Raw genomic sequence first — 13,495 nt, 5'->3', positions numbered from 1 at the left:
GTTAATTTGCACAACTTGGCAAATTTTTCCGGTGCAGAAAAAAAACCACCCGAAAATTTACTCATGAACGCGCAAACAATGCACGCCGGAAGGCAATGCGCGCGTGTTGGAGGTGTAGCTTCTCCTGCAATTTACACCCCTTTGAAATTTTGTTCGCAGGTTTGGTTTGCGTTGTGCAGTGGTCTGCATGCCAATCTATTCTCGCAGGGCAATAGAAAAAAATAATAATAATACAGGACAATTTCAAATATTTTAGTATCCAGCTCGGTGCACGTGCCACGGGCTCCGAGTAGTGGCCCAAAATTTAATAGTTGCTTCTTTCTTGAGCATGTAATGGGGATTATTAATCAAAACGTCGCAATGCCGACCTGTCAATAACGCATGGCGAACAAACAACGGGGGAAAAGAAAAGCATTTCACGCAGAAAAAAGAATTGGTTTTTGAATTTATTGATACGTCGTTACAGTCACGTTCATTGGGGTATAAAAAATCACGACCTCGTCCAACATATATACAAGCATACATTTGTAAAATGGACTATGTGAAGGCAATATACATGCTCTCGAAAGGACGTAACCAGGACTATAGTCTGTGGCAAGTTAAGAAAGCAGGAGGAACTCCTCCCACAAAGCTCTCTGCTCGTCATGATTGCTTGTTGCCTCCTTTCCCTTCGCCCCCTCACGCGTTCGCTTTGCTAAAGTAGGAAGGAGGAAGGCTTTCTGGGAGGAGCCTGTACTGTCCCACATACGTATGGAGAGAGCAACATTAAAACTTTTGCACAGGGGGTTATAGCTGATCGTTCCGAATGAAACGGTTGCCTTCCGAGTGCTTTCCCGTGTACTTGTACTTGAGGACCCCGTACACAGTCTTCTTTTGACTACCACTCGATAGAGCTGGCAGGGGCGTGAACCTGTTCGCGTCCTCCGGCTCTTCTGCCCACGTCGGCGCCTCGTACAGTCGAGGCCTGGCAACTTTCATGAAAGCTCCGACGCGCCTCGACTCCCGACGCTCCGACGCCGTGATGGCCCTGGAATCGAGGAACCGGAGTTGGCGCAGCTTGTGGATGACGTAGTAGCGGTACCGCTGATAATCGTCGTCATCCTTGTCCGGATTCGTGATCTGATCGGGGCAGGCCGGGTTGCCGAGCAGGCTGAGGAACGTCAGCGTCGGGTAGCACTGCTCGATCGAGGAGATGAGGAAGTCCAGGTTCTCGAAGCAGTTCTTGTTCAGGGACAACGTCTTCAGCTGCGAGTTGAAGCGGAACTCGGATGGATCGGATAAAACGTTGTTGTCGAGCACGAGTTCGGTGAGCTGGATGAAGTGCTCGATGCCCTTGATGGTGCACAGGCGGTTGAAGCTGAGGTCCAGACGCACCGCCGCGAAGGCGTACGCGTGCACCAGGCGGTCCGGTATGGACTGGCACTCACGGCCGACGTAGGAGATGTCGCCGTTCCGGTAGGGTTCGTACACAGTGCCGTTTTGGTCGTCTTTAGGTGCGTTGGAAGACGCCGCTGTGGAACCCGCCATGTTGGGAACGACAGGCGACAGATAGAAAGGGGCGCTTATCGCCTCGGCGTGGCTTATCGGCTTCGTTTTCGCATACGGACGCGCTCCTGATAACGGCTCCAAATGTTATGCTGCTTTCTGCGAAGGCTGCGTATACTTCCTTTCTTTTTTCTTTTTTTTCCGGGTTCGTTTGAAGGGTTGAGATGAAAACGGAGGGGACAAGTGGAACGATAAAAATATGTATGTTAAAAAAAAAAACATACAGAATAGACGCTATGCTCCGCGACAACGTTTCTTGGCAATGCAGTGGAAGGTACAGGCCCGCGTCCCCTCTCCCATTTTGAGTGTGCGCGGGCTCTCCTCCTCTCCCCGAAAATGGGGGAGCAGGAGGACCTGCGTACACACAAAATGGGAGAGGGGACGCGGGCCTGTACCTTCCACTGCATTGCCAAGAAAAGTTGTCGCGAGCGACTGCAAGTTTCCTCTGCGTGAGAGCCGACTGTACACTTTGTTCCCTATGATGGACCGCAGCGGACGTTACAAGCCATCGAAGACAACCCAATGCCGTGTGATTGTCACGTGGACGCCGTCGCGCTTAGTCACGTGCACAATCCTCTCTTTCGTAGTAGCCACGTGATAGGTTCACAGCGCTGGATTGGCTGGGATGATTCGTGGTGTCCGTTGAGGTCCGTCAAAAGGTAAAACAAATCATAAAAAAAAAAAAATGAAGGTAGCGCACGTTGGTTGCAAACAGAACGACGCATATTTTCACTTTCACTAGACCCGTGCAGTAAAGCCAAAGCTACAGTAACGAGAGCGCATGCCAACATGTTCAAGTTGAGGGAAAAGAGGACGGGAGAGAAGGGCTCGGACCCCCAACGTTGGGGATCCCTTCCTTCTTCCTTTCCCAGCTCTTTAACAGGTCGGGCTGCACTCTTTCCCCCCTAGCTTTGGCTGTACTGCGCGGTTTTAGTGAGAGCGAGGCGACAAAAAACGGATGGACAGACACGAAACGAAACTCGGCGTTTCGTGTCTGTCCGTACTGTCCGTCCTTGTTCTTCCGTGTTCAGCCTTGACCTGATTGCCAACTGTTTGTCTCTTTTTTCTCCCCTCGCTCCAGGGTTACAATGTCATAAAAAACGTGTCGGTTTGTCTACTAGAAAAAAAAAAAAGAAAAAAAAAAAAAGAAAAGAGAAATGATGTGCTTTTCTGGCTTTGCTGCCGAGGTTGAACTCCAAATTTAGCGAAAGCCAAATTTCTTCGCAACGAACCATGGGCCACTTTAAAGATGGTCGCTTCCACATGCGGCTGGGAACTTTGGGTCGTTGAGTGATTGTTTTCTGTTTTCCCGGCAAGTATGACCTCTGTTGACGATCAAAATCTCTCAAAAGTACCCCATTTAAAATTGGCGACTGTAAGCATTATCAATTTAACCTGCAGTCAACTTTAGAAATAGTTCTGAACTTGCAAAGACGATGAGCTTCATATCCAGGCAATGCTGCTCCGTCGCCGGTAGGCTTTTCGCCGGCAGAGTTCTCGTGGGTTCCTTGAACCCGAGAGATGCTTGCGTGCTGCCATATCGGTCTCACTTTGTTCGCCACTTGCACGTCTCGAGGAGCCATTACTTTTTCCGCAAGAAGCAGAAGGTTTCCGAGACGCGGCTGGCACTCCGAGAAGAGATCTTCAAGAGCGAGCAGTGCCGGGATCGGGAGGGTTTCATCGAAGTGATCGAGCGGTTCAAGTTGGGCAACGAGAATCGCAAGGGCCACGTCGAATTCATCAACGTAGCGACCAAGTACCTGGAAGAGTTCAACGTTCACAAGGACCTCGCCATCTACAAGATGCTGTTCGATCTGTTTCCGAAGGGCAGGTACCCCCCGAAGAACCAGATCCAAGCGGAGTTTCAGCACTTTCCCTACCACCAGGACTGCGCTCTTCGTCTCCTCGACGTCATGGAATACAATGGTAAGGGCATAGAAGCATCCTCGTACGAACTTGCTATGGAACATGCACATCCCACGCTCGTTGCCATGTAATGAAACCGACCTGTTGACCAGCGCGCGGCTCCGAGTCTGGCATAACATTGCTGCGGTGGCGCTGCTGTCGGCACGGCGCATTACGTATTAAGCTGAATTTTGCCAGAGAAGTAAATGCTGAAACTAGACAACATAATTCAAAGCAAACTTTCTGCAGCGACAAAGAGTTGGAAATAGTTGTTGGAAGAATAGAGGCAGCAGTTTCAGGGCAACGGTATACAGATTGGACCTATGAAAGCCTAACTAGGCTTTTTGCTCTAGAACTAGACAAAGTTAAGAGTAAACGAAAGGGGAAGCAAGGACATAGACCAAAAAGCTGGTGGGACAAAGAAGTGAAGCAAGCGATACAAAAACGTCAGGAAGCCTCTAGAGAACACAAGTATTCCAAGCGTAGTGGGGAGTCCGAAACGGAAGTAAAAAGAAAATGGGACAATTTTATAACATGTCGCCGAGAGGCATCCAGTTTGATCAATGCGAAAATTCAGAGAAAGGGTGAGGAATGGATGAGTAATGTAAGTAAGAAAGATAGAAACGCTGCCAAGAAGTTTTGGGAGCACTTGAACTCACTCGGTGAAACAACGCAAGCTAGACAGAGGTTCATACTCTCGCATCAGGGAGATCAATTAGAGGGAGATGATGCGATACAATATATAGGAGCAGTGATGGAGGAGAAATTTCGGGAACGGGTACATGTGGAAGATAGGAGAACCGAAGGAAGTAGCAGTCCAGTTTGTGACATCGCGGATTTTGGACAAAGAGAATGGGAAAAGGCGGAACGAAGAGTCCCTAGTGGCACGTCGACAGGCACAGATGGTATCCCTATCAAGCTGGTGAAGAATTTGGGTCCTAAATCTAAGGCAAAACTAAGGGAGGTAGTGAGTACCATGATAACAAAAGGAAATATTCCAGATGAATGGAGGCTTAGTAGGATGAGTATGATATATAAGGGAAAGGGAGATAAGTCTGATATTAGGAATTATCGTCCTATAACCGTGACACCGGTTATTTACAGGTTGGTAATGCAGATTATAAAGAACAGACTGGAGGAATGGGTAGATTGCGAGGGCATACTGGGCGAGTTACAGAACGGGTTTTGGAAACAAAGAAGGTTGGAGGACAATTTATTTTCTCTAACACAGTGTATAGAAATAGCGCAAAAAGAAAAGAGACAGCTCTGGCTGGCATTTCTGGATATCAAGGGTGCCTATGACAATGTGAACCAAAGAAACCTGTGGGACATAATGGAAAACTTAAACCTAGATGAAGGACTAACAGCACTATTAAGGAACATTTACAGAGATAAGAAGGTGATTATAACATGGGAAGGAAAGGCGACAGGGAAAATAGAGATGAGACAAGGCCTTAGGCAGGGTTGCCCGTTATCGCCTTTGCTGTTTATGTTGTATCTGAGAGGATTTTAGGATAGACTAGAGAAGAGTGGGCTTGGATTCAACCTTTCTTACAGTAAGCTAGGCCAAAAAATTCAGCAATCCTTACCGGGATTGATGTATGCGGATGATATTGTACTAATGGCTAACAACAGGACAGAGTTGCAGGAATTAATGAGCATCTGTGGTAGGGAAGGAGAGGAATTAGGTTTAGAATTCAGTAGCGAAAAATCAGCAGTCATGATTTTTAACGAGGATGAAGTTGAGAGGCTGAAGATACAAAATATTACAGTTGAGAGAGCTAGTAAATACAAGTATATAGGAGTATGGATATGTGATGGTGCAGAATATCTCGGAGAGCATGAAAAGTATATAATAGGTAAGGGCAACAGAGATGCAGCTGTAATGAAAAATAGAGCACTTTGGAATTACAACAGGTACGAGGTGGTGAGAGAGATTTGGAAAGGGGTCATGGTGCCTGGCTTGACTTTTGGAAACGCAGTGCTATGCATGAAATCCGAAGTGCATGCGAGACTAGAAATAAAACAGCGCGGAGTAGGTAGACTGGCTTTGGGGGCACATTGCAAAACGCCAAACCAGGGAGTACAAGGAGACATGGGATGGGCATCATTTGAGAGCAGGGAAGCGGTGAGCAAGATAGAATTTGAGGATAGGTTGAGGCAAATGGATGGGGAGCAATGGGCACGAAAGGTTTTCAGGTATTTACACATGAGGAGTGTAGACACAAAGTGGAGACAGCGCACTAGGAAATTAAGAGGAAAGTTTTTGGGCTATAGCAAAGATACGAAAGAGTAAGTCTCAGTTAAGAAGAAAGTTAAGGCCACAGAAAGAGATCGGTGGCTAGAGGGAATGCAGACAAAGACGGCTCCGGAAAGCTATAGATTAAACAAAAGAGTTATTGCCAAAGAAAGCATTTATGACAATTCTAGGGGAAGCTCATTGCTGTTTGAGGCGAGGACGCATGTTCTGCGAACCAGAACATACAGAGTGAAGTACCAGGAAATTGATACAGTGTGCACTGCTTGTGGAGAGGAGGACGAGACGGCTGAGCACTTGATACTCTACTGTAAAGGGCTTCACCCTATGCCTACCGAAGACAACATAGATTTAATAAAGTCATTGGGTTTTAGAGACAGCGAAGGGAGAGTGGATTTCAAGACTGTAGAGATTACCAAGCAAAGATTAAGTGAATGGTGGCAGAAATCGAGAGAAAACTAGGTATTTTCTTATTCACTGATGGCAAGGGGGTTTCATAGCCTCACTTTCTTTGCACGGCGGAGTGAATATAGATTTTACGTTTAAATATTCTAAGCTTAAATGGTAAAACAAAATGGCTAGGTGGCGTAAGCTACCGCCCGATCCAAAGGGCTCAGCCGTATTCATCCATACATCCATCGCATGCGCAGGGGCTTCGCATCATTGGAATCTGACTTCTGCAGGCACGCAGTCCCCACACTTGATGTGGGCCAGCACGGGCTTGTTTGTGAACAGCGACTGGGCATATGACATTTTTAACTTTGGAGGGTGGGGAAACAGAAGGTACAGGAAAACACAAATGAAAACGGCAGGGCTTTCCTCTTGGACGTCCGACCTCCTGCAGGTGCTCGTCGCTTTCCGTCAAGCTTTTGCCTTATGTGCACGTTTAAGGCTCTTGGCTTGCCAAAACGTTTTCAAAGGTAGGGAGCTTGTGCTGGCGGCAGGAGAGCTGACCGCAATGTTATTACAGAATTACCACGGGTCGCATCATTGTCGAATATTAGAGACCAGTAATGTGATGACCACCTGATCCGCTGTTACAGCGTAGGACGTAAGCTTGTTTTTTCTCTCGTTGTTGTCACTCTATTGGTGCATATCTAAGTGCATAGTCCTGCATATGTCTAAAGGACATCCAATAGACAGACATTTGGATGTCCCACATGAATGTCGTTAGGAGTTGTTGCATTCTCCTGGGGAACTTCTTTGGACATGCTGTCCTGCAAATGCTTGGAGGACATTGAGAGAACATCAAAATCAAAGTTGTTTATCTTAGCACAAGTGGTTGTCAGCTATTAGGAAGTTTAACAAACATAGAAAGGGATGTTGTACTCTTTTGGGGAACTTCCAAAACACATAGTGGTCCTTCAGATGTCTACAGGACATGCGGAAGACCTTTAAATGTTGAGGCATTTTTCTCTCGGCAAACTACGAACCTGCAGATGCCCGAAGGACATTAGGGAGACAGACGTTCGGATGTCTTATAAATGTGTGTCGGCGAACGCCTGAGGAATTTTTCTGAACACCCAATTCTGCGGATGTCCGGAGGACATTAATCCTTTAACTGAGGAACACATCTTTAGACACACTGCAGTTTTGACCGTAGCTTGGGGGGCGTGTCTATAAACGCTTTGCTCTTGAGTTGGTCTTGGGGTGTCTGTCTTTAAATGCTTAGTCTTTTTATCGCATGGGAGGAAGCGCTTCTATTCCAAAACATTGGAAATAACTTTGCTTTAGAAACCAATGCATAAATGGCAGCACAACAAAAGCTTGATGAGGTACTACATGGGGTACCATAAAATATTGGCAAAATGGGGACAAAAAAGTCTCCATTTTGCTAATCGTTTTTGGTCGTGGAAGTCTTTAGATAAGGGGCTAAGGGGACATTGAAGTCCAAATTGTTTACTTTAGCACAAGTGGTTGTTAGGAAGCCCCACAAACATAGAAGGTGATGTTGCATTCTCTTGGGGAACACTCCAAGCACATAGTCCTCCAGAACACCTGGCACACTCTTGAATATTCTCTGAACATCAACAGACTCTGTGTTCTCTTGGGGACCTCTAATTCCATGGCCCTCTAGCTGTCTAGTGAACGTTTAGGAGTAACCTCGCAGATGTCTAGAAAACATCTACAGACCTTTAAACATACTCTGAACATTGACAACACCGTGTTATCATGGGCAACTCTAGACTTGTGGTCCTCTAGGTGTCTAGAGGATGTTGAAGGGTAGTCCTACATATGCCTAGAGGACATCTAGGAGACATTTGAACATCTTGTGAGCATTCACAGAACCATCTTTTTCTCGGGGAACTCGAAACCCGTGGTCCTTTAGACGTCTAGAGGTTGTCTAGGGAATGTCAAGGCGTCCTATGAACGTCGACATGAGTGTAGTAGGGAACTCCAAATCTGTAGAGTTCCCCTAGATGTCTAGAGGGCGTCCAGGGAATGTCGGGACGTCCTACAAACGTCAACACGAGTGTAGCATTCTCTCGGCGGAGCCACACAGTAACCGCACTGCCTCGCAGCGGTGGTCCCTGACCGGGAACTTCGCCAGGCCGTGCTGGACACCTTTGGGTTCCACAGCGAGGTCTTCAAGAAGTTTGCCCGCATGATGTACTGGATGCCCAAGCTCAAGAACCTGAGCCCTTTCCCGCTGCCCACTCCTCTGCCGAGGGAGCCCCTGGAGCTCGCAAAGCTGGCCGTGCGCCGCATGTGCGTCGACCTCCGGACGGTCGTCTCTGTGCGAGAGGTGGGCTCACTCTTCGTCAACTTGCCTCATTACCACGGTTACGGTATCTGGAACATGTCTCCGAGCGGTGCATTTACTGCGTCCCTCGAACGTGCTCCCTCGATTTATGCCCGATGTTGCGTAGAAGTGTCGGGCCGTTGCGTGCCACAATCCAGCTGGTGTGATGGTAGCAGTGGCGGGTGTGGCAAATGCCTCTTCCGCCGCAGGTTGCTCTCCAGCTTGACAGTTCACGGAAGCTTTGGCAGCCAGGAGTCAGGACACCACCACGACAACGGCACTTTGGGTTTTCCCGGTTTTTTTTTTTCGGGATTTTTATGACCAAACACCAGGATTGTGACATTTGACAGCAGGACACTCCGGCTTCTGTGACATCATTTGTTGCCCTCTTCTGTACCACTTTCAGTGCAAGGGCAGAGTAGTAGGACACTAAACACACCAGCCAGAGACGCGTTCAGGCACCTTAAGGCCCGTTCACACTCTTGCGACCGAGTACGACTGAGAGAGACGAGATCTCTTAAAACTTCTTAAATGTTTTTAGAATGAGGGAATACACTGGCATTGCGGCGCCATCTATGCGGTGACCCTGGAACTGCATTTCACAAGAGCGAAGGTTTTGCGGGATTTCCGAGGTCAAATGTGCGTAATGCCCATAGAAAGGCTCGTTTATAACATTGACAAAAGTTTTTCGAGCCAAGAAAAAAAGGATAATGCTCGAGAAATAAAAAAAAATATGCCGGACCGCCGAGTTTACAATGCTTCCCAATAGATGGCGCCAGTGCGTTTTCTGGTCTAAGAAGTTTTAAGGAACCCAGGTTTAAGAGGTCGCAAGAGTGTGAACGGGCCTTTATCGCTACAAAGGGACATCCATGTCTACTCAAGTCAATAGGCGACGGAGAGGAAGTAGCAGTTCGTCTTTCGGCATATTCGGCTTTTCGCTGGGCATACGGAGGAGGCACTGAAGCAGTATGTGAAAATTAAGGTGTTGAACGTGTTGCAGGAGCATCACAGGCGATGCTGGCAAAGTTGCATTCTTACGGAGCGACTCGACTTTGTTCTGATCGTTGTTGCGCTGAGCTTGGAAATGTTTCGATAAGGTGTCCGCATCCTGTAGTTGTGTTGCTCAAGCTAATTTTAGTGAGTTGATTATTTGTGTTCTTATAAATTTTGTGTTTGCTTTGGTGACTGCTTCCTCTGCCGTTGGGTAAGGAGAGGTTATTTTGTAGAGTCGTTTTGTACTGCTTCTTCCTTCCTGTCTCTCTATCATGAAAAGAAATAACCTTGAAACTTGAAACCTGGCCACAGCTGTAAATTCGTTTCAAGGTCCCCTCAGTTTGACTTGGATTTCCGAGGTAAATTTGCTCTGAATAGCTATCAACTTCTCACAAGTTGAGGCAATTTCTAAATAGTTTGTTGCTCAAAACCCTTTCCTCTGCCACAAGTTGACGTTTACCTATTGACCTGGGAATGAGGGTTAGGCGTGGGGAGGCTCACGTTTTCTTCACCAAGAAATTGGAAAAAAGAAATTGTAGCGTACACCCATCCAAAAGTTTGAGATAACAACGAAAAAATCGGAATGGGTGCCTGTTAAGTCCGAAAGTAGAAAAGCTGAAGAGGTACATGCTGGGGTAGGCCCCTGTTTCATTCGGCGGTACAAAATGCGACTAGTGTAGGATACTGGCAGAATCCCTCATTTTTAAAACAGTTGCACTGCTCTTGTCACGTTTACTTTTGTGCCGGTGCTTAGAGCTTCCCTGCTTCACACCGGTGCTTGTGGGTAAAACTTCACTGCCTTGCACCGGGCTCTCGGAGGAGCAGTTGACGTGGGGGAGCACCTCAGTTAGCTCTATTTTTTTAATGCATGGTAATGCTTGAGGACAGACAAAAGGAGAACTGAACACCACTGCTGTGCTTCTCCTCCTCTTGTCTTTGTTTTTGAGCGCTACCATATATTCTTAAACTTAGCCCCACCTCACCGAACTGTCGGCACTGTTTGGTTAACTCGGTGGGCTTGGCAGCTGATATGTTCCTTGCTTACATTTCAAATGTTTCAAAAGTAAGGGATTGGGCACCTATTACGACGTGGGCGCATGCTCGGTATTTTACGGTGGCTTTGTCCCCTCGCGCGTGGCCACGCAGACGAGCGAAGTCAAGGACTCTGTGGACCAGACCTGGGTGGTGAGTGGACAGAGCCCCGACCAGCGCCAGCTGGTGAAGGACCAGCCAACCGACAAGCCGCTTCGTATAGAGGGACCATTCTCGACGTACCTCCGCAACGCAGCCATCTCCTACTTCGTCCTCAGGGCGGAACCCGTGCCCATCCGGGTACTGGAGATCGACTCTGACGGTGAGGCGGGGACTACTTTGTCTCCTAGTGGCTAAGCCACATTTTAACACCTATCGTAGAATACCTGGCAAGCGCCCACTCAAAATGTAGATATAATCACGAAAAAATGGGGGATGGGCGCTTGTCCGGTCATCAATTTTACGTATCAATGTACTGTGCATATTTTCTCAGATCTTGCAAATTTGGGAATGGGCACTTATACTCGCGGTCAGCTTTCTGTGGCAATGCAGTCAATGCTAGGGGAGAGGGTGCGCCAACCGCTGTAGACGCGCTTTCCTCCTCTCTTCGAATTGCCAGAGAAAGCTGACCGCGAGTATAGTGCAGAATGGGCGGATTCGCGGTATCTACGGTAAGCACAGAATATAAAAAAGGACAAGCACAAAGACAGATGTTTGTGTCTTTTCTCTCGTATGTTTTAAGCTTTCAATTTTTGGATTTTGGACCCACATCAGGCACCAGTGTGAGCCGTGGAATGACAGCTGCAAACTTCAGCGGCGCTCAGGCTCAAACTCTCTCCTTGTTACCTGCCATTGCGGGCCTCCCCTAAGCTATTTTTCTTCTTTTTCTTTTTTTTCCACAAAGTTGAAGCCGTCCTGCTTATTAAGGTTCTAAACTAGAAGGGGAGACAACTTTTGAGCTGGCAGCCAAACACCTAGAGCAGAAACGACACAGTCAAAATCTAATAATACTCTATCGCACCCAACAAGTGAAGTTATTCTGTTGAGATACCACCGAAACCTTTTATTGCTGATGAGCTGCATACTTGAGCAGTAAAATATGCAGAGACATACTGAAACTAGAAAGAGGATGAGCGTGAAGGCCTGTGATGTCGGAGGTTCTGAGTGTTCCTGGGAATCACTTGGGTCTGTTTCGCTTCCTTCTACAAACCTTATTTCAATCCACAAGTTTTTGGTGTGTCAGTGGTCATAAAATTTTCTGTTTTATGGAATGTATCATTTTCATTCATGAAGATGTGCCACAAACTTGCCAAGTTCTATGTCATAATTGAATGTGATTGAGGAAAAGAGTGAGAGAAGCCAGAGTTGCTGGTTTTTGACAGGCTGTTTTCTTGCAGAAAAACACCCGAGTGCTAAGTGTAGCTTCGTGTGAAACTTTGGCAAAAATACTTTCTTCTTGTTGCAGTATTAGGGTTCCACCTACAATATCGCCACCCTGAAGGCGGTATTTTGTGATTAATCACTAAGCAGTAAGCGTTGCATACAAAGGAAGCGTATAGAAATGAAGTTTTTTTTTTTCTTTGCAGACGTGTCGAATATTCCGCTGACGATGTTTGGAGAGAAGCCTCCGCCCAAGGAATTGGTGAAACCATCCACCGTCCACGAGCAAGAAGACGGTATCATCCTGGCCCTCTGCGCCACCGGAACATCGAGTCGAGACTCGCTGCTCTCGTGGCTACGAATGTTGCAGGAAGACAACGCGAAACTCAAGGAAATTCCTGTCATCTTCACACTAAGGGCGCCAAGTAAGTCGCTCGTCACCGCTAACCAGCCGATGGATGAAGATCTCGGCGCAGACGACACTTCACAAGCAGACGACACGTCAAAAGCAGACAACACGTCAAAAGCAGACGACGCATCAAAAGCAGACAGCGCCTCAAAAGCAGACGACACCTTAAAAGCAGACGATGCCTTGAAAGCTGGCAAAAGTTCAGGTGCAGACGGCCCTTCAAAAACCTCAGAAGCAGACGGGAGTTTAACAGAAAAGCGGAAATCGGACGAGACGGGGACATCGAAGTTGTGATGAAGGGCCCTTACTGGGAGTTATGTAGTGTATATAAGACAATAAATAATGCTAGGCTGTTTTCTCAATCTTATGTGGTGCAACTAATCCTTTCTTTTCATCTTGAATGAATAAATAAGGGGCCTTTTATTGCTCGTTTGCACCAAGGAACATTTGTTACGAGTGATTCATGATCCTGTTCTTGCATAAAAATAAACACACAATAACACAGGTGACAAGAGCTACAGTTCCAATTTCTAGGGTAATAGGGCCTTTGTAAAATTTCGTTATGGTGGCTAGTGGTGGTTTGTGCCAGTTGCACATGTGCTTAGTACTGTTCCTTTGGCATTAATTCTAATAACAGTTCTGCAACAAAATAAATTTTTTTCCTTTCAACACACCACTGACTGCACTAACGCCACACTCACCCACCTCATTTATCTTGGCACTCTTCTCACTTATCACACCATTCACTCGCAAACTCGCTTTGCTCACCGGCATGCTGCAGTCGTTCTTAATACAGTAAAACCTTGTTATAACAAAGTTGAAGGAGCGGTCGTGATTATTTCGTTATAACCATTAGTTTGTTATAGCCAATGTCCATTTCTTCCCACTATAAGCAAGCAAGGGGAATTATGATTGCTTTGTTATATCCATTAGTTTGTTATATCCCATTTTGTTATAACGAGGTTTTACTGTATTTGCTACCACCTTATGTATAGAAAAATGACTTGTCCAGTCCAATAATTAATTTGCATAGTTCAATTGATTCACAAAATATTCCAATGAATTAGTTTGAAATAGACGAGATTCCTTCATTGTTCAAGATAAAATGCAACTTGAAAGCACTGGGGATTGCGGTTTGATTTAATGAAAATTTGAGGTCTTTGGAGCGAGCCAATCTCCACAATTGCAAACAAACAATCCGTAAAAAAACTGATCCGATTTCTTGAAATGA

At 46.6% G+C, this 13,495-nt stretch overlaps 2 protein-coding genes across 2 annotated transcripts; one reads left to right on the top strand and one right to left on the bottom strand.

Annotated features, from left to right (window-relative positions):
- Positions 1–428: 428 nt before the first annotated feature.
- Positions 429–1,680, bottom strand: LOC8033431 (leucine-rich melanocyte differentiation-associated protein). The gene has a single exon (XM_002404209.4). It carries the CDS (start codon positions 1,525–1,527, stop codon positions 787–789), a length of 741 nt encoding a protein of 246 aa, XP_002404253.2. The 5' UTR covers positions 1,528–1,680; the 3' UTR covers positions 429–786.
- A 747-nt stretch (positions 1,681–2,427) lies between these two features.
- LOC8033432 (evolutionarily conserved signaling intermediate in Toll pathway, mitochondrial) lies at positions 2,428–12,802 on the top strand. The gene is made up of 4 exons (XM_002404210.5): positions 2,428–3,471; positions 8,230–8,453; positions 10,590–10,797; positions 12,062–12,802. Exons 1-4 carry the CDS (start codon positions 2,982–2,984, stop codon positions 12,556–12,558), a joined length of 1,419 nt encoding a protein of 472 aa, XP_002404254.3. The 5' UTR covers positions 2,428–2,981; the 3' UTR covers positions 12,559–12,802.
- The last annotated feature ends 693 nt before the right edge of the window (positions 12,803–13,495 follow it).

Source organism: Ixodes scapularis, unplaced genomic scaffold, assembly GCF_016920785.2.
Source record: "Ixodes scapularis isolate PalLabHiFi unplaced genomic scaffold, ASM1692078v2 PGA_scaffold6__148_contigs__length_123643588, whole genome shotgun sequence".
NCBI lineage: Eukaryota > Metazoa > Arthropoda > Arachnida > Ixodida > Ixodidae > Ixodes > Ixodes scapularis.
Note: the sequence above shows the minus strand (reverse complement) of the source record. Positions and strands in the feature narration are given on the sequence as shown.